Source organism: Pseudophryne corroboree, chromosome 3 (genome assembly GCF_028390025.1).
Source record: "Pseudophryne corroboree isolate aPseCor3 chromosome 3, aPseCor3.hap2, whole genome shotgun sequence".
NCBI classification, from domain to species: Eukaryota; Metazoa; Chordata; class Amphibia; order Anura; family Myobatrachidae; genus Pseudophryne; species Pseudophryne corroboree.
This window is the reverse complement of record NC_086446.1, coordinates 435,973,699-435,999,203: the sequence shown is the minus strand read 5'-3', so window position 1 is coordinate 435,999,203 and position 25,505 is coordinate 435,973,699. Positions and strand designations below refer to the sequence as shown.

Below are 25,505 nucleotides of genomic sequence, written 5' to 3'. Positions count from 1 at the left end.
TCTAGGACCATTTTAAGCACTGTGAATTACTGTATGTTTGTCTGGAAATTTGTGTATTGTATAGGTATTGTGAGCATGGTGATTACTTTGTGTCTTGTTACTTTACTATAGCTGTAACATAAACAATTTATTCATTTCTCTATCGTCCTAGTGGATGCTGGGGTTCCTGAAAGGACCATGGGGAATAGCGGCTCCGCAGGAGACAGGGCACAAAAGTAAAGCTTTCCGATCAGGTGGTGTGCACTGGCTCCTCCCCCTATGACCCTCCTCCAAGCCAGTTAGATTTTTGTGCCCGGCCGAGAAGGGTGCAATCTAGGTGGCTCTCCTAAAGAGCTGCTTAGAAAAGTTTAGCTTAGGTTTTTTATTTTACAGTGAGTCCTGCTGGCAACAGGATCACTGCAACGAGGGACTTAGGGGAGAAGAAGTGAACTCACCTGCGTGCAGGATGGATTGGCTTCTTGGCTACTGGACATCAGCTCCAGAGGGACGATCACAGGTACAGCCTGGATGGTCACCGGAGCCTTGCCGCCGGCCCCCTTGCAGATGCTGAAGTAAGAAGAGGTCCAGAATCGGCGGCAGAAGACTCCTCAGTCTTCTAAAGGTAGCGCACAGCACTGCAGCTGTGCGCCATTTTCCTCTCAGCACACTTCACACGGCAGTCACTGAGGGTGCAGGGCGCTGGGAGGGGGGCGCCCTGGGAGGCAAATGAATACCTATTTTGGCTAAAAATACCTCACATATAGCCTCCGGAGGCTATATGGAGATATTTAACCCCTGCCAGAATCCGTTAAGAGCGGGAGACGAGGCCGCCGAAAAAGGGGCGGGGCCTATCTCCTCAGCACACAGCGCCATTTTCCCTCACAGAAAGGCTGGAGGGAAGGCTCCCAGGCTCTCCCCTGCACTGCACTACAGAAACAGGGTTAAAACAGAGAGGGGGGGGCACTAATTTGGCGTTAGAAATATATAAAAAAGATGCTATAAGGGAAAACACTTATATAAGGTTGTCCCTATATAATTATAGCGTTTTTGGTGTGTGCTGGTAAACTCTCCCTCTGTCTCTCCAAAGGGCTAGTGGGTCCTGTCCTCTATCAGAGCATTCCCTGTGTGTGTGCTGTGTGTCGGTACGTGTGTGTCGACATGTATGAGGACGATGTTGGTGAGGAGGCGGAGCAATTGCTTGTAATGGTGATGTCACTCTCTAGGGAGTCGACACCGGAATGGATGGCTTATTTAGGGAATTACGTGATAATGTCAACACGCTGCAAGGTCGGTTGATGACATGAGACGGCTGACAAACAATTAGTACCGGTCCAGACGTCTCAAAAACACCGTCAGGGGTTTTAAAACGCCCGTTTACTTTAGTCGGTCGACACAGACACAGACAGGGACACTGAATCCAGTGTCGAGGGTGAATAAACAAACGTATTCCTTATTAGGGCCACACGTTAAAGGCAATGAAGGAGGTGTTACATATTTCTGATACTACAAGTACCACAAAAGAGGGTATTATGTGGGATGTGAAAAAACTACCATAGTTTTTCCTGAATCAGATAAATTAAATAAAGTGTGTGATGATGCGTGGGTTCCCCCCGATAGAAAATTATGGGCGGTATACCCTTTCCCGCCAGAAGTTAGGGCGCGTTGGGAAACACCCCTTAGGGTGGATAAGGCGCTCACACGCTTATCAAAACAAGTGGCGGTACCGTCTATAGATAGGGCCGTCCTCAAGGACCAGCTGACAGGAGGCTGGAAAATATCATAAAAAGTATATACACACATACTGGTGTTATACTGCGACCAGCGATCGCCTCAGCCTGGATGTGCAGAGCTGGGGTGGCTTGGTCGGATTCCCTGACTAAAAATATTGATACCCTTGACAGGGACAGTATTTTATTGACTATAGAGCATTTAAAGGATGCATTTCTATATATGCGAGATGCACAGAGGGATATTTGCACTCTGGCATCAAGAGTAAATGCGATGTCCATATCTGCCAGAAGATGTTATGGACACGACAGTGGTCAGGTGATGCAGATTCCAAACGGCACAAAGGTGTATTGCCGTATAAAGGAAGAGGAGTTATTTGGGGTCGGTCCATCGGACCTGGTGGCCACGGCAACTGCTGGAAAATCCGCCGTTTTTACCCTAAGTCACATCTCTGCAGAAAAAGACACCGTCTTTTCAGCCTCAGTCCTTTCGTCCCTATAAGATCATATCTGCCCAGGGATAGAGGAAAGGGAAGAAGACTGCAGCAGGCAGCCCATTCCCAGGAACAGAAGCGTTCCACCGCTTCTGACAAGTTCTCAGCATGGCGCTGAGACCGTACAGGACCCCTGGATCCTACAAGTAGTATCCCAGGGGTACAGATTGGAATGTCGAGACGTTTCCCCTTCGCAGGCTCCTGAAGTCTGCTTTACCAAGGTCTCCCTCCGACAAGGAGGCAGTATGGGAAAAAATTCACAAGCTGTATTCCCAGCAGGTGATAATTAAATTACCCCTCCTACTACAAGAAAAGGGGTATTATTCCACACTATATTGTGGTACTGAAGCCAGAAGGCTAGGTGAGACTTATTCTAAAAAAATTTTTGAACACTTACAAAGGTTCAAATCAAGATGGAGTCACTCAGAGCAGTGATAACGAACCAGGAAGAAGGGGACTATATAGTGTCCCGGGACATCAGGGATGCTTACCTCTATGTCCCAAATTTGCCCTTCTCACTAAGGGTACCTCAGGTTCGTGGTGCAGAACTGTCACTATCAGTTTCAGACGCTGCCGTTTGGATTGTCCACGGCACCCCGGGTCTTTACCAAGGTAATGGCCGAAATGATGATTCTTCTTCGAAGAAAAGGCGTCTTAATTATCCCTTACTTGGACGATCTCCTGATAAGGGCATAGTCCAGGGAACAGTTGGAGGTCGGAGTAGCACTATCTCGGATACTGCTACAACAGCACGGGTGGATTCTAAATATTCCAAAATCGCAGCTGATCCCGACGACACGTCTGCTGTGCCTAGGGATGATTCTGGACACAGTCCAGAAAAAGGTGTTTCTCCCGGAAGAGAAAGCCAGGGAGTTATCCGAGCTAGTCAGGAACCTCCTAAAAACAGTGCATCATTGCACAAGGGTCCTGGTAAAAATGGTGGCTTCCTACGAAGCAATTCCATTCAGCAGATTTCACGCAAGAACTTTTCAGTGGGATCTGCTGGACAAATGGTCCGGATCGCATCTTCAGATGCATCAGCGGATAACCCTATATCCAAGGACAAGGGTGTCTCTCCTGTGGTGGTTATAGAGTGCTCATCTTCTAGAGGGCCGCAGATTCGGCATTCAGGATTGGATGTTGGTGACCACGGAGCCCAGCCCGAGAGGCTGGGGAGCAGTCACACAAGGAAAAAATTTCCAGGGAGTGTGATCAAGTCTGGAGACTTTTCTCCACATAAATATACTGGAGCTAAGGGTAAATTTATAATGCTCTAAGCTTAGCAAGACCTCTGCTTCAAGGTCAGCCGGTATTGATCCAGTGGGAAAAACATCACGGCAGTCGCCCACGTAAACAGACAGGGCGACACAAGAAGCAGGAGGGCAATGGCAAAAACTGCAAGGACTTTTCGCTGGGCGGAAAATCATGTGATAGCACTGTCAGCAGTGTTTCATCCCGGGAATGGAAACTGGGAAGCAGACTTCCTCAGCAGGCACGACCTCCACCCGGGAGAGTGGACACTTCATCGGGAAGTTTTTTCCACATGATTGTAAACCGTTGGGAAATACCAAAGGTGGACATGATGGCGTCCCGTCTGAACAAAAAAAAAACGGGACAGGTATTGCGCCAGGTCAAGAGACCCTCAGGCAATAGCTGTGGACGTTCTGGTAACACCGTGGGTGTACCAGTCGGTGTATGTGTTCCCTCCTCTGCTTCTCATACCTAAGTGGCTGAGAATTATAAGACGTAGAGGAGTAAGAACTATACTCATGGCTCCGGATTGGCCAAGAAGGACTTGGTACCCGGAACTTCAAGAGATGCTTACAGAGGTCTTATGGCCTCTGCCGCTAAGAAGGGACTTGCTTCAGCAAGTACCATGTCTGTTCCAAGACTTACCGCAGCTGCGTTTGTCGGCATGGCGGTGGAAAGCCGGATCCTAAGGGAAAAAGGCATTCCGGAAGAGGTCATTCCTACCCTGGTCAAAGCCAGAAAGGAGGTGACCGCACAACATTATCACCACATGTGGCGAAAATATGTTGCGTGGTGTGAGGCCAGGAAGGCCCCACAAAGAAATTTCAACTCGGTCGTTTCCTGCATTTCCTGCAAACAGGAGTGTCTATGGGCCTCAAATTGGGGTCCATTAAGGTTCAAATTTCGGCCCTGTCGATTTTCTTCCAGAAAGAATTGGCTTCAGTTCCTGAAGTCCAGAAGTTTGTCAAGGGAGTATTGCATATACAACCCCCTTTTGTGCCTCCAGTGGCACTGTGGGATCTCAACGTAGTTCTGGGATTCCTCAAATCACATTGGTTTAAAACCAGTCAAATCTGTGGATTTGAAGCATCTCACATGAAAAGTGACCATGCTCTTGGCCCTGGCCTGGACCAGGCGAGTGTCAAATTGGTGGTTTTTTCTCAAAAAAGCCCATATCTGTTTGTCCATTCGGACAGGGCAGAGCTGCGGACTCGTCCCCAGTTCTCTCCCTAAGGTGGTGTCAGTGTTTCACCTGAACCAGCTTATTGTGGTGCCTTGCACCTACTAGGGACTTGGAGGACTCCAAGTTGCTAGATGTTGTCAGGGCCCTGAAAATATGTTCCAGGACGGCTGAAGTCAGGAAAACTGACTTGCTGTTATCCTGTATGCACCCAACAAACTGGGTGCTCTTGCTTCTAAGCAGACTATTGCTAGTTGGATGTGTAATACAATTCAGCTTGCACATTCTGTGGCAGGCCTGCCACAGCCAAAATATGTAAATGCCCATTCCACAAGGAAGGTGGGCTCATCTTGGGCGGCTGCCCGAGGGGTCTCGGCTTTACAACTTTGCCGAGCAGCTACTTGGTCAGGGGCAAACACGTTTGCTAAATTCTACAAATTTGATACCCTGGCTAAGGAGGACCTGGAGTTCTCTCATTCGGTGCTGCAGAGTCATCCGCACTCTCCCGCCCGTTTGGGAGCTTTGGTATAATCCCCATGGTCCTTTCAGGAACCCCAGCATCCACTAGGACGATAGAGAAAATAAGAATTTACTTACCGATAATTCTATTTCTCGGAGTCCGTAGTGGATGCTGGGCGCCCATCCCAAGTGCGGATTATCTGCAATACTTGTACATAGTTACAAAAATCGGGTTATTATTGTTGTGAGCCATCTTTTCAGAGGCTCCGCTGTTATCATACTGTTAACTGGGTTTAGATCACAAGTTGTACGGTGTGATTGGTGTGGCTGGTATGAGTCTTACCCGGGATTCAAAAATTCCTCCCTTATTGTGTACGCTCGTCCGGGCACAGTACCTAACTGGCTTGGAGGAGGGTCATAGGGGGAGGAGCCAGTGCACACCACCTGATCGGAAAGCTTTACTTTTGTGCCCTGTCTCCTGCGGAGCCGCTATTCCCCATGGTCCTTTCAGGAACCCCAGCATCCACTACGGACTCCGAGAAATAGAATTATCGGTAAGTAAATTCTTATTTTTTCACTTGTCAATTACCAGTTAATCTGATAAATTCCATGACTACAGTAGAGTTATTCTCCCATGCTGTAAAGCTTTTATGTTCATATCTACAAAGTTTTAATATAACTCCATTTTAATGACAAGTGTGGTTAGCGGGATGTAGTCATGTGACCGGCGGTCACATAACCTCCCCCTACATCCTGCCCCCTCACAATCCTGACACTCGGCATGCCGACCAACAGGGACTTTTCCCATAGAGTGAGAATAGAACCCGGTCGCCACCGAGCCCGCAAGGAGCTGGCTGTACTCGCCACGTACCCCCCTCCCCCCCCCGCCGGGATTCCGCTGCTGGGATCCTGGTGTCGGTATGCTGAGGTCACATACACCGTTAGCAGTGCATTTACAAAATAGCACAGCCAACTGGTATGCATAGATGAAAGTGAGCAATTCCTGAATTGTTGCCATTTTTTGAATAGCTATGCCCAAACACATGAGTCAGTTGCTGCATGTCTGTCATGCCTGGGATTGAGGGCAAGGGATTATTAGATGAGTAGATGTGTGTTTAATAATTGCCATCTCTGACCCAAGAGAGGCAGCTGGGAGATTCTGATGAGAAAAGTAAATGTCCGCAAGTCCTCTGGTATTCCTACTTGTGGGTATTCCCAGTCACCCAGCTAATGAGACAGAGCTCAATGGAAGCTTTGTCTATGAAATGGCTTGCACTGTAGGTGTCTGAGTTGAATCAGTGACCCTATAAAAAGAGCTCTTCTACACCACACAATAGGCTGTTTGTCAGTCTTGTGGCTGGAAATAAATTACTCAGTAGAATCTGGTTGCTGATAGGACCTTTAACATCTAACTGACCTGTTTTCTTATCAATGGCACAGTCACCTCCTTTTCACAGGATAGTCTCATATATGAGGGTGGTTCAATAAATAAGATAAGAAGACTTCATATGCGTAAATTTATTCAACTCGTATATACAGATATGATCAATAGTATGGCCTTTGTACAGATTATCTTTTCACATAGTCTCCGGAATGCAGTGAAGATGGCGATACCGGAATCCCGATCGTAAATATAGTGGGTGGGTTAGGGCTGTGGGGGTTTTTTTCGTGGGTTTTTTTTTTTTTTTTTAGATATAGAACCCCCACCCCAGGGAAGGTTAGGGGTAGGCTTCAGGGAGGAGGTTAGGGAGTGTTAGTGTCAGGGTGTAGAAGAGAGGGGGGGAACAGTCTTATCTCCCCTGTCGTTATCTACACATATCGGTATTCTGACCGCTGGCATCTATCCTTGCATAAAAGAAATCAATGTGAAGAACCTGACGCCTGGACATGACGGCTTGCTGAACTTTATCGTCTGTGGTGAATCACCTTCCACCGGTGCTTCTTCAATGGTCCAAAGAGATGGAAATCACTCGGTGCCAGGTCAGGGCTGTAGGGAGGATAGTCCAGTACCTCCCAATGGTAGCGCTGTAACAACTCACACATGCAGTTGGCTGAGTGTGGCCTAGCATTATCGAGTAGCAATACAACGCCTGTTCACAGCGACCCAGGTAATTTTCAACGTGTTGCCCTCCACAGCCGATGTGTTACAGTAGCAGTCAGCATTCACAGTATAACCCTTGGTGAGGAAATCAACAAGATACACGCCCTTGTGGTCTCAAAACAGTCACTATGCCCTTATTTCCTGATGGAGCTGTTTTGAATTTCTTTGAAGGTGTAGTGCACTGCACGTAGGGAAGCCAATCCCGGGCCATTTTTTCAATCCCGGGTATCGGGATTGAAAAATGGCCAATCCCGGGATACCCGGGATTGGCTTTTAGCTTTGTGGCCGCCCCCTCGCCCCACCCCACCCCGCCCCGCCCTGCACACATAACTCACCATATACCAGGGGCGGGTGGGTGGGGAACAACCTCTGATCGCTGCTGGCGGCTCCCAGCAGCGGCTGACAGCGCAGCGTGACCTCTCACGCTGCGCTGGGGAGCCGGAAGAAGGAAGCCGGGCAGCGTCTGAGCGTCCTGTGGACGCTCAACGCTGATCCCTCAATCCCCGGGATTGGAGTTTCCAGTCCCGGGATTGAATCCCGGCCATTTTTGGCCCTAAATCCCGGGATCCTGCCGATCCCGATCCCGGGATTGGCCACCATAACTGCACATATACAGAATGAAGAAAAGAGGTCAGGTTGCAAGGCCTGGTCTTTTCCAATGAAGTACCTACAGTTGGAGGCTCACTGCAGTGCAGTCTGATAGGATGTACACTTTTGCAGGGCACAATATTTTATTAAAATACATAGTATATTTATGCACTGACTTGCCACAGATGCTGCTAGTGCAGAGGTTCCCAAACTGTGCGCCGTGGCTCCCTGGGGTGCCTCGGGACACTTGCAGGGGTGCCCTGGGTTGGTGGTCCAGGACCAATTCAAATTATTCATGATCAATATAATAGGCAAAACCAGTGCTGGTGGCTGCCAGTCATAAAATATGTGTCCAAACAGAAGCAAATCTTGTCCCTCACCACACAACTGACCCTAAGGATCACATATAAATGCGATCTACTTAATGTAATTTCTCTATCGTCCTAAGTGGATGCTGGGGTTCCTGAAAGGACCATGGGGAATAGCGGCTCCGCAGGAGACAGGGCACAAAAAAGTAAAGCTTTACTAGGTCAGGTGGTGTGCACTGGCTCCTCCCCCTATGACCCTCCTCCAGACTCCAGTTAGATTTTGTGCCCGAACGAGAAGGGTGCAATCTAGGTGGCTCTCCTAAAGAGCTGCTTAGAGAAAGTTTAGTTTAGGTTTTTTTTCTTTACAGTGAGTCCTGCTGGCAACAGGATCACTGCAACGTGGGACTTAGGGGGAAAGTAGTAAACTCACCTGCATGCAGAGTGGATTTGCTGCTTGGCTACTGGACACCATTAGCTCCAGAGGGATCGAACACAGGCCCAGCCGTGGAGTCCGGTCCCGGAGCCGCGCCGCCGACCCCCTTGCAGATGCTGAAGCGTGAAGAGGTCCGGAAACCGGCGGCTGAAGACTCCTCAGTCTTCATAAGGTAGCGCACAGCACTGCAGCTGTGCGCCATTTTCCTCTCAGCACACTTCACTGGGCAGTCACTGAGGGTGCAGAGCGCTGGGGGGGGGCGCTCTGAGAGGCAAATATAAACCTTATACAAGGCTAAAAATACCTCACATATAGCCCATAGGGGCTATATGGAGATATTTAACCCCTGCCTGACTGGAAAAATAGCGGGAGAAGAACCCGCCGAAAAAGGGGCGGGGCCTATCTCCTCAGCACACGGCGCCATTTTCTGTCACAGCTCCGCTGGTCAGGACGGCTCCCAGGTCTCTCCCCTGCACTGCACTACAGAAACAGGGTAAAACAGAGAGGGGGGGCACATTAATGGCTATATATATATATATTATATATTAAAGCAGCTATAAGGGAGCACTTAATATAAGGATATCCCTTGTATATATAGCGCTTTGTGGTGTGTGCTGGCAGACTCTCCCTCTGTCTCCCCAAAAGGGCTAGTGGGTCCTGTCTTCATTAGAGCATTCCCTGTGAGTTTGCGGTGTGTGTCGGTACGGGGTGTCGACATGTATGAGGACGATATTGGTGTGGAGGCGGAGCAATTGCCAAATATGCAGATGTCACCCCCCAGGGGGTCGACACCAGAATGGATGCCTTTATTTGTGGAATTACGTGATGGTTTATCTTCCCTTAAACAGTCAGTTGAGGACATGAGGCGGCCGGACAATCAATTAATGCCTGTCCAGGCGCCTCAAACACCGTCAGGGGCTGTAAAACGCCCTTTGCCTCAGTCGGTCGACACAGACCCAGACACGGGCACTGATTCCAGTGACGACGGTAGAAATTCAAACGTATTTTCCAGTAGGGCCACACGTTATATGATTTTGGCAATGAAGGAGACGTTACATTTAGCTGATACTACAGATACCGTAAAACAGGGTATTATGTATGGTGTAAAAAAACTACAAACAGTTTTTCCTGAATCAGAAGAATTAAATGACGTGTGTGATGAAGCGTGGGTTGCTCCTGATAAAAAGTTGATAATTTCAAAAAAGTTATTGGCATTATACCCTTTCCCGCCAGAGGTTAGGGCGCGCTGGGAAACACCCCCTAAGGTGGACAAGGCGCTCACACGCTTATCTAAACAAGTGGCGTTACCCTCTCCTGAGACGGCCGCACTTAAGGATCCATCAGATAGAAAGATGGAAGTTATTCAAAAGAATATATACACACATGCAGGTGTTATACTACGACCAGCTATAGCAACTGCCTGGATGTGCAGTGCTGGAGTAGTTTGGTCAGAATCCCTGATTGAAAATATTGATACCCTAGATAGGGACAATGTTTTACTGTCGTTAGAACAAATAAAGGATGCATTTATCTATATGCGTGATGCACAGAGGGATATTTGCACACTGGCATCTCGGGTGAGTGCTATGTCCATTTCAGCCAGAAGAGCCTTATGGACACGACAGTGGACAGGCGATGCGGATTCAAAACGTCACATGGAGGTTTTGCCGTATAAAGGGGAGGAGTTATTGGAGTTGGTCTATCAGACTTGGTGGCCACGGCTACTGCCGGGAAATCCACTTTTTTACCTCAAGTCACTCCCCAACAGAGAAAGGCACCGACCTTTCAACCGCAGCCTTTTCGCTCCTACAAAAATAAGAGAGCAAAGGGTTTGTCGTACCTGCCACGAGGCAGAGGAAGAGGGAAGAGACACCAACAGGCAGCTCCTTCCCAGGAACAGAAGCCCTCCCCGGCTCCTGCAAAAACCTCAGCATGACGCTGGGGCCTCTCAAGCGGACTCGGGGACAGTGGGCGGCCGTCTCAAAAATTACAGCGCGCAGTGGGCTCACTCGCAGGTAGACCCCTGGATCCTGCAGATAATATCTCAGGGGTACAGGTTGGAATTAGAGACGGATCCTCCTCATCGTTTCCTGAAGTCTGCTTTACCAACCGTCTCTTCCGAAAGGGAGAGGGTGTTGGAAGCCATTCACAAGCTGTACGCTCAGCAGGTGATAGTCAAAGTACCCCTATTACAACAAGGAAAGGGGTATTATTCCACTCTATTTGTGGTACCGAAGCCGGATGGCTCGGTAAGGCCTATTCTAAATCTGAAGTCCTTGAACCTCTACATAAAAAAGTTCAAGTTCAAGATGGAGTCACTCAGAGCAGTGATAGCGAACCTGGAAGAAGGGGACTTTATGGTATCCTTGGACATCAAGGATGCGTATCTACACGTTCCGATTTACCCCGCACACCAGGGGTACCTCAGGTTCATTGTTCAAAACTGTCACTATCAGTTTCAGACGCTGCCGTTCGGATTGTCCACGGCGCCTCGGGTCTTTACCAAGGTAATGGCCGAGATGATGATTCTTCTTCGAAGAAAAGGCGTATTAGTTATCCCATACTTGGACGATCTCCTAATAAGGGCAAGGTCCAGAGAACAGCTGGAGACAGCTTTAGCACTATCTCAAGAGGTGCTAAGACAACACGGGTGGATTCTGAATATTCCAAAATCCCATTTAATCCCGACAACTCGTCTGCTGTTCCTAGGAATGATTCTGGACACGGTTCAGAAAAAGGTTTTCCTTCCAGAGGAAAAAGCCAAGGAGTTATCCGATCTGGTCAGGAACCTCCTAAAACCAGGAAAGGTGTCAGTACATCAATGCACAAGAGTCCTGGGAAAAATGGTGGCTTCTTACGAAGCAATTCCATTCGGCAGATTCCATGCAAGAATATTCCAAAGGGATCTGTTGGACAAATGGTCAGGGTCGCATCTGCAGATGCACCTGCGAATAACCCTGTCACCAAAGACAAGGGTGTCACTTCTGTGGTGGTTGCAGAAGGCTCACCTATTAGAAGGCCGCAGATTCGGCATTCAGGATTGGATCCTGGTGACCACGGACGCCAGCCTGAGAGGCTGGGGAGCAGTCACACAAGGAAGAAACTTCCAGGGAGTATGGACGAGTCTGGAAAAGTCTCTTCACATAAACATTCTGGAACTAAGAGCAATCTACAATGCTCTAAGCCAGGCGGAACTTCTCCTGAAAGGAAAGCCGGTGTTGATTCAGTCGGACAACATCACGGCGGTCGCCCATGTAAACAGGCAGGGCGGCACAAGAAGCAGGAGTGCAATGGCAGAAGCTGCCAAGATTCTTCGCTGGGCGGAGAATCACGTGATAGCACTGTCAGCAGTGTTCATCCCGGGCGTGGACAACTGGGAAGCAGACTTCCTCAGCAGACACGATCTTCATCCGGGAGAGTGGGGTCTACATCCAGAAGTCTTCAACATGTTAATAGACCGTTGGGAAAGACCAATTGTAGACATGATGGCGTCTCGCCTCAACAAGAAACTGGACAAATATTGCGCCAGGTCAAGAGATCCACAGGCAATAGCTGTGGACGCACTGGTAACTCTTTGGGTGTACCAGTCAGTGTATGTGTTTCCTCCTCTGCCGCTCATACCAAAGGTATTGAAGATCATACGGCAAAGAAGAGTAAGAACAATACTAGTGGTTCCGGATTGGCCGAGAAGGACTTGGTATCCGGAACTTCAAGAGATGCTCACGGACGAACCGTGGCCTCTACCTCTGAGAAGGGACCTGCTACAGCAGGGTCCCTGTCTTTTTCAGGACTTACCGCGGCTGCGTTTGACGGCATGGCGGTTGAACGCCAGATCCTAAAAGGGAAAGGCATTCCAGAAGAAGTCATTCCTACCTTGATTAAGGCACGGAAGGAAGTCACCGTGAAACATTATCACCGCATTTGGCGAAAATATGTAGCGTGGTGCGAGGATCGGAGTGTTCCGACGGAGGAATTCCAACTGGGTCGTTTCCTACATTTCCTGCAATCAGGATTATCTATGGGTCTCAAATTGGGATCCATTAAGGTTCAAATTTCGGCCCTGTCAATATTCTTCCAAAAAGAATTGGCCTCTGTCCCTGAGGTCCAGACTTTTGTCAAGGGAGTACTGCATATACAGCCTCCTGTGGTGCCTCCGGTGGCACCGTGGGATCTAAATGTAGTTTTAGATTTCCTCAAATCCCATTGGTTTGAACCATTGAAAAAGGTGGATTTGAAATATCTCACATTGAAAGTGACTATGTTACTAGCCCTGGCCTCTGCCAGGAGAGTATCTGAATTGGCGGCTTTATCTTATAAAAGTCCTTATCTAATCTTCCATTCGGATAGGGCAGAACTGCGGACTCGTCCGCATTTTCTCCCTAAAGTGGTATCAGCATTTCATCTGAACCAACCTATTGTGGTGCCTGCGGCCACTAGCGACTTGGAGGACTCCAAGTTGTTGGACGTTGTCAGAGCCTTAAAAATATACATTTCAAGGACGGCTGGAGTCAGAAAATCTGACTCGCTGTTTATATTGTATGCACCCAACAAGTTGGGCGCACCTGCTTCTAAGCAGTCGATTGCTCGTTGGATTTGTAACACAATTCAACTTGCACATTCTGTGGCAGGCCTGCCACAGCCTAAAACTGTAAAAGCCCACTCCACAAGGAAGGTGGGCTCATCTTGGGCGGCTGCCCGAGGGGTCTCGGCATTACAACTCTGCCGAGCAGCTACGTGGTCGGGGGAGAACACGTTTGTAAAATTTTACAAATTTGATACCCTGGCAAAGGAGGACCTGGAGTTCTCTCATTCGGTGCTGCAGAGTCATCCGCACTCTCCCGCCCGTTTGGGAGCTTTGGTATAATCCCCATGGTCCTTTCAGGAACCCCAGCATCCACTTAGGACGATAGAGAAAATAAGAATTTACTTACCGATAATTCTATTTCTCGGAGTCCGTAGTGGATGCTGGGCGCCCATCCCAAGTGCGGATTATCTGCAATACTTGTACATAGTTATTGTTAACTAATTCGGGTTATTGTTAAGGAGCCATCTTTAAGAGGCCCTTTCTGTTATCATACTGTTAACTGGGTTTAGATCACAAGTTGTACGGTGTGATTGGTGTGGCTGGTATGAGTCTTACCCGGGATTCAAAATGCCTCCCTTATTGTGTATGCTCGTCCGGGCACAGTACCTAACTGGAGTCTGGAGGAGGGTCATAGGGGGAGGAGCCAGTGCACACCACCTGACCTAGTAAAGCTTTACTTTTTTGTGCCCTGTCTCCTGCGGAGCCGCTATTCCCCATGGTCCTTTCAGGAACCCCAGCATCCACTACGGACTCCGAGAAATAGAATTATCGGTAAGTAAATTCTTATTATTTCTTTCTAAATTTCTCAATAAGACATTATTGGCCTAGGGGTGCCGTGAAAAAAATTCTGATATTCTAGGGCGCCGTGATTCAAAACAGTTTGGAAACCACTGTGCTAGCGACAACTTAGTCAATGTTCAAGAATGCTGTAACAATCATGACACCAGCAGGTTATGACAGGTACTACATGCAGTATAAAAGTATTGAAATAATTACATGGGAGGCTAGATAAGCACCTAGATTTTTTATGTAGAGGGACTGGTTAGCACAGGTTAGAAGAGGAGGGCAGGTAAAGATTTCAGTGAGTGACAGGGCAACCAGCCAAATAAATTAGGTAAAAGGTGTGTGCTTTTACCTGGGAGATACTGTTTATAAGGTGAGGAAGAGCAGCCATCCAGCAAGTTATAGCATGTCATACTTACCTATTTTTTAGACCACTTCGGGGGGCGGAACTGTCACATCATTAGACCATGATTGCCAACTTTCTGGCTGCCCCCCGCAGGTAGCAGCCAGGTCAGCACAGCAATGTGCGGTGCGAGAGGCATGGATTCAAACAGAGGGTGGAGAAGGGGCATGACACAACAGACAGGCTATGTGTGCGGGCGTGGCTACCATATTGCATCATTGTAGCCATGCCCCCACTATACAATGCCGATATTACCGGCATTGTACAGCGGTGGGCGTGGCTACAATGATGCGATCCAGCACGAATTGCGTTATCGGCCACCCGGGCCGCCCACTTAATTCAATAAGTGGGCCGCGGGGTGCGGGCGAATCCAGAACACTTGCCTACTTCCCCGGGGAACCAGGAGCTTCACCCGATTTTCGGGAGCCCCCCGGCCATTCTGGGAGAGTAGGCAAGTATGCATTAGACCCCGCACCCAGGATGGGAAAATGCCCACCATTTTGTGGGTCCGCAGGTAGAGGGTGGAATAGATAACTTTATTTGTGTCTTGTAGCCCTGCCCACTTCACACAGTCTCTGCAATATCAGTAATTGTATCCCCTTCCTGCACGCATCACTAGGAAGTGGGATGCGGGAGAGCCACTTACCCTTCCTGGGCTGTGGTGTACTACCTGAAAAATCGTGAGTCTCCAGAAGCTTCCGGAAGGTAGGCAATTATGTAGCTGGTACTATATTCAATATAATGAACGACAGGTCATAGTCACAATTAGAAAAATAAAAAAACCTGATCACCACACAGAACAGCTACTTGCACACTTTAAACCTTTTCATCCAACACTAACACATGACCCATATCCCTTTAACACTGCCGCAATAACCCGGGTTATTGCTGGTTCAACCCGGGTTGCGGCTCAGTGGAAAAGGGTCCAGTGACCGGGATATCCAATCCAGATAGCTACCAGGGTCGGACCAGGAAGGACTTGGGCAGAGATGGACTGGGGTTCTAAAATAACACTGTCAGTGTATTGTGCGCACGACAAGAGGGCATGCCCCGATCACGTGGGTGCCTTGCCAAGCAAGACACGCCCCTGTCTATTTGTATGCCGGACATCCGAGCAGAGCGCTGGGAGGTAGAGATGCTCATCCAGCCCCCATCCCTATGTGTGCCATGCGGCCGAGCAGAGGTGCTCAGCCACGGATCAGGCCATCGGCCCTTCTGGCATTTGCCAGAAACGCCAGATGGTGAGTCTGGCCCTGGAGTCGGGTAAGAGTGCAGTGTAAACGGGTGACCCCATTAAAACCCTATGGAGAGATGGCTCACCAGCACTTGGAGGTGATGTCATCATACCTCCCAACTGTCCCGAATACAACGGGACAGTCCTGCTAATTGGACACTGTCCCTCCCACTGATCGCAGTGTCCCATGGGTGGGGGGGGGGGGGGGGGGGAGCAGATTGGGATAGTCATCGATCACCCGTTTCTCTGCTCTGCAAAGCAGCCGGTGATCACTGAATAGATGTCGTCAGTGCAGTAGTGGCAGGTCCTGAATCCGCGGCATTAAAAGTTAGAAGGTATGATGCCATGTTCAAGCACTGGCCGAGGGAAGACCCGCCACTATCCCGGATTCAGCTTTAATTCCGTGTTCAGTTACACGGGTCAGACCTGGGTTTTCAATGGAAAAGGGGTATATATTTAAAATACAAACCTTTTTTCTGGAAATAATTATTTTATCTACTAACAATTTATATACTGTATTGTTAAGGGGGTGTTGGAATCTGCACAGGAACAGGTCAGATACGTAATATGTAAATATTTTATTTTATCAGAGAAAGTAACAGTTAAATACCAACAATGAGCTACTGAAGTCACCAATCAGGTGTAGTACAGTAGTGCTGGGTTGGCAGTGCTCCCAGAAGGTAGTTCAGAGATAAACTATTGTGTGTGTGTGTGGGAGGGGGGGGGGGGGGGGGGGGTTTGCACAAGGGCAAAAAAAGAACATTTGCCTTGGGTGGCATATAAAATAAACACCTGTGTAGTATAATGTGTCAGATGAAGGAACAACTTTAAGGTGAATAAAAAAAAAACAGTTAGAATATAGATCAGAGCGAAAATTTCTATCCAACTGTTCTCTTGTTAATGAGGTCAATAAAGACTGTATGATTAACAGCACTTAGATTAGCTGAGAACAGTTGCTGGGCTGTATAACTCCAATACCCCCACAATTGGAACCAGTTTGAAAGTTCAGTCTTAAAAAATGTAGTGACCAAGATCAATCTTTAATATATCGTGGTATATGGGGGTAATTCCAAGTTGATCGCAGCAGGATTTTTTTTTAGCAATTGTGCAAAACCATGTGCACTGCAGGGGGGGCAGATATAACATGTGCATAGAGAGTTAGATTTGGGTGGGTTATTTTGTTTCTGTGCAGGATAAATACTGGCTGCTTTATTTTTACACTGCAAATTAGATTGCAGATTGAACACACCCCACCCAAATCTAACTCTCTCTGCACATGTTATATCTGCCTCCCCTGCAGTGCACATGGTTTTGCCCAGTTGCTAACAAAAATCCTTTCTGCGATCAACTTGGAATTACCCCCTATATGTGGTGAAGCACCAGTTTAAAAGAAAAAAAGAGAAAATATGTCCAAGTATGTAAGAAAAGAATACAAGTGAGTTATAGAAACCAGTCACTTCTGCTTTTGCTCATCTGTTGCCATTGAATGAGCAATGAGAGGGGGTATATGCCAAATCATCTGGTATTGACATAAGTAAAATACACTTCTGCTTTCCAAGATAAGTATCGCAGTTCAGCTAAATCTTGTATCTACAGTACCTGGTATTCCCGGAAAGGTCCCCCTTTCCGGTACTGACCCAAGCCCAAACACTGCATAGCTTCCAAGATCAGACGAGATCGGGCATGTCCAGTGTGGTATGACTGTAGATAATGGATGAGCGTGACTGCTGGTCGTCTAAAATTTCCCGTATATTGGATGAGAGAGTGTATAGAGGTGGTATGTATCACAGAGTGTGATCCAACAAGGGGTAAGGAATGGGAGACTAAATAGACTATAAGTCAGAAAGAAGAAAAAGTATACACTTCTGCTGTCCACTGGGGGGGCCCTTTCACTATTATCAGCATTGCAGGGTGCAGCCCCAAATGTGGATGAGAGAGTGCAGAAAATAATCACAAGAAAAATGGCAGAAAATGAATAAGCCAATAGAGCAGTGGTTGGTGATGTGTAAGGATTATGCCATATCATTTGGTATACAGGCCCTCATTCCGAGTTGTTCGCTCGCTAGCCGCTTTTCGCAGCAGTGCACACGCTAAACCGCCGCCCTTTGGGAGTGAGTCTTAGCTTAGCAGAATTGCGAACGAAAGATTCGCAAAATTGCGAATAGAAATTTCTTAGCAGTTTCTGAGTAGCTCGACACTTACTCTGCCACTGCGATCAGTTTAGTCAGTTTCGTTCCTGGTTTGACGCCACAAACACACCCAGCGTTCGCCCAGGCACTCCCCTGTTTCTCCAGCCACTCCCGCGTTTTCCCCAGAAACGGCAGCGTTTTTTCACACACTCCCATAAAACGGCCAGTTTCCGCCCAGAAACACCCACTTCCTGTCAATCACACTACGATCACCAGAACGAAGAAAAAACCTCGTAATGCCGTGAGTAAAATACCAAACTTCTTAGCAAATTTACTTGGCGCAGCCGCAGTGCGAACATTGCGCATGCACAGTTAGCGGAAAATCGCACCGATGCGAAGGAAAATAACGAGCGAACAACTCGGAATGAGGGCCACAGTCAGAAAAATAATCAAACAATCACACTAAAGTCAATATGAAAAGACAGCATTACTGTACTGTTTACAGACGAGCAATAATGTAGTTTGCATATGTTATTCGGCAGTAGACAGTGTGTAAAAGTTTCTAAAAATTCTCCCATTTAGTTTGTACAGTGCCTTAGTTCAGTTCCAAGGATTAATTCACATGTAGATTGTGATATTTAGGTGGTATAGGTGAGTCCTCAGCACTATTGCTAATTCCAGCAGAGAGTTAAGGTGGGTACCCACTGGGCGATATATCGGCCGTTATCTTGAATGGCCGATATATTGCGGGTCCGTCGGACAGTGTGTACGGGCGATATGTCTGTGAACTCAGTCGTTCACAGACATATCGCATCAGCCCCGCAGCACAGCCGATGGCCAATATATCTACTGATATATTGGCGCGTTGCTGTGTGTGTACGGGCGGGCCGTACACATGCTGCGGCAGCCAGCGGTGATTGACAGCTGAACTGGGCGGGCGTGCGTACACGCCTGCCCAGTTCATGACGTCGGTCCCCGACGGATCGGCCAGTGTGTATGCTCAACACACTGCCCGATCCGTCCATAGATATATCTGCTGATTAATTGATCGGCAGATATATCTATCAGTGTGTACCCACCTTTAGATACAAAATTAATTTAAATATTTACTTTGGACAATGTAACTTGCAAAGAGTCATTTCTCTTTTATTAGGAAGAGAAAACAATGTTATAGAAACATATGTTTTAGCTGGCAAATTCAAAAATGAGAGCTAAGCTTACTTTAAATTGTGTCAGCAGATTGCATCTGTCAGCTGACCTTTGCTGCTCAAGCCGTATGCAAAAGGCTGGATACACAGGGTTAATCTACAAGTCAGATATTGAATTATAGCTGTGGCTGAGTCCAAATTGCTGTTACTAAATGCAAAAGATACAAAGTTGATACACAATTATAGACACCAAGCCTTATCATCCCTTATTTAGAGAGAATGATACAATGTTGCAGTGACATATGTTTGACTGGCAGAACTTGTGTCCGTGTTGTAAGATATGCTGATTTAAATATCTCAGCAGAATTGTATCAAACAATAGGCAAGTAATTCACACTAAGGGGGTAATTCCAAGTTGATCGCAGCAGGAATTTTGTTAGCAGTTGGGCAAAACCATGGGGGTAATTCCAAGTTGATCGCAGCAGGATTTTTGATAGCAACTGGGCAAAACCATGTGCACTGCAGGGGAGGCAGATATAACATGTGCAGAAAGAGTTAGATTTGGGTGGGTTATTTTATTTCTGTGCAGGGTAAATACTGGCTGCTTTATTTTTACACTGCAAATTAGATTGCAGATTGAACACACCACACCCAAATCTAACTCTCTCTGCACATGTTATATCTGCCTCCCCTGCAGTGCACATGGTTTTGCCCAACTGCTAACAAAAATCCTGCTGCGATCAACTTGGAATTACCCCCTAAGTGTGAAATAGCAAGAAAGATTATATGAAAAAGACAAAATACAGAGAAATGTAACTAAATTAAACATAGGTGCTCAGGGGCGGATCCAGAAGAAAATGAAGGGGGGGGGGCACCATGATAGGGGAACGATAATAGTTATATTTATACACACCTAAGACACGCGTGCTCCCAGATAAGAGGTGTGGTATCACAGGGGGCGTAGCCTCACAGAATACGCCATCAGGTAATGATTGGGTAATGATTGGCAATAAACCAGGATGCTCTTCTACAGCCAATGTTTCACCCTGATGAAAAGGCTGATTGGGCCTTGAAATGTTGGTCACCGGTTCAATTAGTTATGGGAGCCTGGAAGGTACCCCAGCACAATATAATTATTATAGTTTTTAGTTGGTGGTGGCAGGTGCAGCATACCTTGTTTTGGGCACTGCACTGAGACTCAGACTGCAGCACACGAACTGCCCATCTTTGATTAGCAGAAGCAGCCAGCTGGATTTCCAACAAGCAGCATAAGACATCTGCAGGACAGCCCTGTCACAATCACACAGGCCGCCTTCTCACAGCTGAGGCTGAGTGTGACTGCACCTAGCATGATGGTAAAGGAAGTGGAGGAGGAAACGCTGGGTAACTGTGCGGTGCAGTGAGGGCTAATGAAGCCTTCTGCGCGTCATAAGTAACTGTCTACTCAATGCTGGCATTTGAACACCACGCTGGGCTGGACTCTGGCAGGCTGGCAGTGGGGGAGGTAGGTTGTGGTGTGAGCAGGGGGAGGCTCCCCATTGGTTACCACACGGACTTGCTGTTAGAGCCGCGACGGGTTCTAGTGTCTGCCGACTCTTTTATCAAATTTGACTGACAGAAATAGCAGTAGTGCTGCTGCTGTTCTCCTTTTGAAAAAAAAGAAGAAGTCAGAAACGACAGGGGGGGGGGGGACACGGGCCCGAGTGCCCCCCCCCCCCTCAACACCCACCTAAGTAGGTGCCTAAATTACAGAGCATGTGCACACACACAGTTTAGCATAGCACTGGATTTGTCAGGATTACCGCTTAATGTCAAATGTTATCACTGGTGCTGTTAGATGTGTCCTCTTCATGTGTTCCCACCCTAGTCAGTATTCACAAGCATGAGTCACTGAATAAATTTCATGGGCTTATTGTGGCTGGCGAGCGGTATCTGCGCTATTTCTCATGTGGACCAGTTGTCGGTATTCGGTTGTTTGGTAGCGTCAGGAGTGAAGCACCACCTAGGAGTCCTGAGGTAGTGTCTAGCTGCACAGCTGTGTGGTGTGCCTCACTATGCCCTGGGGGATGGAGTCAGCCGCCGGAGCTCCATCTCTGTGAGACCGGAAGTGAAGCGCCGGACCGGAAGTGACGCCCGTTTCGCTCGGGGAGCTTGTTAACCTGATTGTCAAGAAATATTTTATCTACTAACAATTTATATACTGTTGTTAAGTAATATGACACTTGGGAAATGACACTGGGGCGATCGAATAATTCCGGTTGGATCGCAATTTGCAATCCAACCTGAATTAGCTCCATTATTCTGATTACTCTATATATATATATATATATCCTTTATTCTCAGTGTATTTTCTCTTTGTTCTGTGCTGCTGGAGTCAGATTAACTAGACCCGCATCTCACATCCCACACCCATGACCTGTTTTTTCACATACTTGCACCTTGCCGCCAGCCTAGACCACTTAAACATTATCTGCGACCTGCTGGAACTTTATTATGAGCTTATTCTCGTATAGACCAGGGGGCAGACTTAGACTTAGGGGGCAGAGTTAACAATATTTTTGTTATCACTTGTTACAAGTCTTAAATAGTGCTCCATCCAATCAGATCCTGATCCTGGCATTTTTCAAACAAACCAGTATCTATCACTCATTGTTAAATCTGCCCCTTAAGATCTAAGCGGGTTATTCAGATTTGTTAGCAAACCAAAAAACGCACACTATGTGCACTGGGGAAGCATTCGATATCCCGGGTGTCGGGATCCCGGCGCTGTGATACCGACAACTATTCTCCCTCTTGGGGTGTCCACAACACCCCTGGAGGGAGAATAAATAGCGTGCATAATGTGCCACCATGCCTGCAGTGTGGCTCTTTTGCACTCGCTCCACTGCCAGCATTCCGGCGGTCGGGATCCCGACAGTTGGCATATCGTAGTAGTCCCGTGCACTGCAGGTGGGGAGATGAAACATGTGCAGAGAGAGTTAGATTTGGGTGGGTTATATTGTTTCTGTGCAGGGTAAATACTGGCTGCTTAATTTCTACACTGCAATTTAGATTTCAGTTTGAACACACCCCACCTTCTAGTGAGGGTGAATCAAGGATCTAATGATGGATGATTTTCATAACCTTACGTGGTGATAATAATACAGTACCATATACTTCAGATTTGTTTCTTAGCCACAAATAAAAATACAAGTAAATAAATTTCAGTCATGGGTGGTCTTCAGGTTGCCCGCGGTCGGGCTCCCGGCGACCACCATACCGGTGCGGGAATCCCGACCGTCAACATACCGACATCTTTTCTCCCTGTTGGGGGTCCACGACCCCCCTGGAGGGAGAATAGATAGCGTAGCGTGGCGAGCCCGCAAGGGGCTCATCTGCGCTCGCCCAGATGACGGTATGCAGGCGGTTGGGTTTCCGGTGCCGGTATGCTGGTCGCCGGGAGCCCGACCGCCGGCATACCTTACTACACCCCTCAGTCATATATAGAGAGACAGGAGTTTTCAAAATAGTGTAACATTTAAAAAGCTAGAGGCAATGCAGACCAGGACACTGATGGTGTATTTCCATTCCCAGGAGGTAGCTGATTATTGTACATAAGCTTGTATTGCTGTGCATTATACACCTTTTTATCTGGTACGCTGCATTTGACTCCAGCTTTCTAAATGTTCCTTAAATAAATGGTGAACTATTTTGAATTTCTTGTATCCCTATATATGTACCTAAGTGGAAGGAACATGATTATCACCTAAGAGATGGCAAACAAATCAATAAAACACAGCAGCTGGATATATTCTTGAGATGCTTCGTGTGGAAAATTTTGGGCTATTTGAGATTCTGAGATTTTAAGAAGACGAGATTTAGGCCCAGATTTATCAAGCCTAGGAGAGTGATAAATTGCATGGTGATAAAGTACCAACCAATCAGCTCCTAGCTGTCATTTTTCAAACACGACCTGTACCATGGCAGTTAGGAGCTGATTGGCTGGTACTTTATCACTGTGCAATTTATCACTTTCTAAGGCTTGGTAAATCCGGGCCTTATTTCTTTTTATTCGTGTATAAGAAACATATCTGGAGTATATGGTACTGTATTATTACGTAAGATGAAAATCATCCATCATCAGGTCACTGATCCACCCTGACTAGAGGTCGCGCCAAACCAACTTTTTTTCTGTATATTGTACTATTGGTGTGTTCATGTGAACACCAGGTTTTAGCTGTATTGCGTTTGGAGCACATTTCTTATATTATTGTTTAAGAATCCTATGTTAATGTTTTATTTCATAATCATAATACAATGGTGATATAAAAACATTACTCTATCATATCTTTCTAAAGTTAAATATAAAGTTAAATATAATACAGAATACTACTTAGATTAGTCTTTTTGTTTCACCTCACCCTAGGGGTGCTATGAATGTTCCAGCAGTATAGTGTAGTAGCTCACCCTAAGGTGGACTTCTTTTAAACATGCTGTTATGTCTATGAAAAAATGTTTAATATTTCACTCCCAGTAGTAAAAGTGCATTGTGTTGTGTATTATAAGCCTGTATGAGCCATTGCATTGAGTTGGTGTGTTGGATTGCAAGTAAGTGATTGTAAGTCATTGGTTAGATTCCAAACTATTCATATGTTCGGCAGCTGAAGCAGCGCATCAAAGGTTTCAAAAGATATTGCAGTAATCACAATGCTGTATGTGTTATAATCTCTGTGGACTGAGATCAAAGACAGATGCAAAACAGCTGCAGAAACAATCATAAAAGACTTCAAAAGGAAGAAGAATTTTAGGAAGATGTTAATGATGAAGATTTAAGATTATTTTTAGTAAAGATTTTTTAGCACAGCCCAATTAAGTACCTATATATAAAAGGAACAATAAATACTACATTGTGTCGTGGTTCAAGCCCCTCTGCATGCTAACACCTGTATGCAAGGTTGGTTCTAAATCCAAGTTGGGTAAGGGACCTCTGACGTCACCAGGGGGCGGAGCCATGCCACCAGGGGGAGGAGCCACGGCCGAACAGGGTACCCGAAATGTATGCTTGCAATGCGTGCCACCGGGTTACTAAAGGTAGTAGTTGGTGGCGTGGATAGTAGAGGAACTATCCCGCTGGGCTAGCTCCTCCCCCTGGTGATGTGGCTCCTCCCCCTGATGTCATAGGTCCTTTAGGCCACTTGGATCTAGCATCTACCCTGTATGCAAGGCTTCACTGACAAGACATGGTTCTTCAAAAGGGTTTTCCAATCTCGTGCTCCCATAGGCTGACCTCCTTATTATAGCAAGTGTTATATGGAGAAGAATATGGCCTCTACTTCACATAAGGTTTTTGCATTAAGGGCCTAATTCAAGGTTGAGTGCAAAAGCAAAATCTTCCTCTAATACCCCTTTTCCATCTAATAACGCGGGTCGCAGCCAGAAGCCTGACACAGGTGCCACCCGGCTGCGACCCGCGTCAGCCCCCTTTCCATCTGCCGTCTCCAACCCGGCATATTGCCGGTTTGGTGACGTTGCTGGTGACTCAGTGGGGGCGGTGCTGGGAGAGATTACATGATCTCCCTGCGCCGCCCTCCCATACAGTGTGAACGGGAGCCGGGTCGCATCGTTTAGACTGCACAGCTTACTGGGTTGAACCCGTGTTCAACCCTGCAAGCTACCCGAGTTGGAATACCAGGTCACTCAACCCGGATTATTCCAACTCAGCCCTTTTACACCATCCAGCATCATGGGTTATGCGCGTTCATGTGCAGTAACCCGTGTTGTATGCTGGCTGGTGGAAAAGGGGTATAATGGGCAAAACCATGTGCACTGCAAGGGGGGGGGGAGGGGGGCAGATATAACATGTGCAGAGAGAGTTAGATTGGGGTGTTTCTGTGCAGGGTAAATACTGGCTGCTTTATTTTTACACTGCAATTTAGATTTCAGTTTGAACACACCACACCCAAACCTAGCTCTGTCTGCACATGTTACATCTGCCCCCCCTGCAGTGCAGCATGGTTTTGCCCATTAGAGAAAGATTTTACTTTTGCAATCAACCTTGAATTAGGCCCTTCAAATGCTAATTAGGGTTGTTTTATACACTCTGATTAACAAAACCCCTCAAATTAAAATTATTTCTAATATAAACATGTCAGGGTCTGAGTTAGTGAAGCGGTGATATATACAGGTTGAGTATCCCTTATCCAAAATTCAAAATCACGCATTTCTGCTTTCCCTACTGAGATAATGACACATATATATGTATATTATATTATATACCTATATAATATATTTATATATACACTTAATATATAATATATATGTCATTATCTCAGTAGGGGACCCAAAAATGTGGGATTTTGCATTTTGGATAAAGGATACTTAACCTGTATTATCATATTTCAATGTATGATCTTGGTTTGGCATGTTCCATGGTCCTATTACTTTTATTCCTCTTATTATTTTCAGATGACGAGGACTTCTCCTTTAAATACTTACCAGGAAAACTACGAGGTAGTGATTATGAGAAAATGCTGACAAAGGATGAGCTAGAGGAAGAACAGAGGTGAGACTGGTATTTCCCTGAAGCCCTTGTGTGATATGCATGGGCTGATTTACATTGATTGCCACTGGCAGCGGACATGTGAAATACTGCTTATATTTATCTATCATAGACAACTAACCCGTCACATGTCATCATCTTTTTAAAGCAAAATACACTAATTAG

The 25,505-nt window shown here is 46.9% G+C and overlaps 1 protein-coding gene and 1 pseudogene across 4 annotated transcripts in view; one reads left to right on the top strand and one right to left on the bottom strand.

Annotated features, from left to right (window-relative positions):
• MXRA7 (matrix remodeling associated 7) overlaps positions 1-25,505 on the top strand; it is a 94,605-nt gene that overhangs the window by 15,696 nt on the left and 53,404 nt on the right. For all 4 annotated transcript variants that reach the window (XM_063960430.1, XM_063960428.1, XM_063960432.1 and 1 more), the window contains exon 3: positions 25,247-25,343. In XM_063960430.1, the coding sequence (XP_063816500.1) occupies positions 25,247-25,343 (97 nt within the window). The remainder of the gene's footprint in view (positions 1-25,246; positions 25,344-25,505) is intronic.
• On the bottom strand, positions 17,113-17,234 carry LOC134898209 (5S ribosomal RNA; annotated as a pseudogene).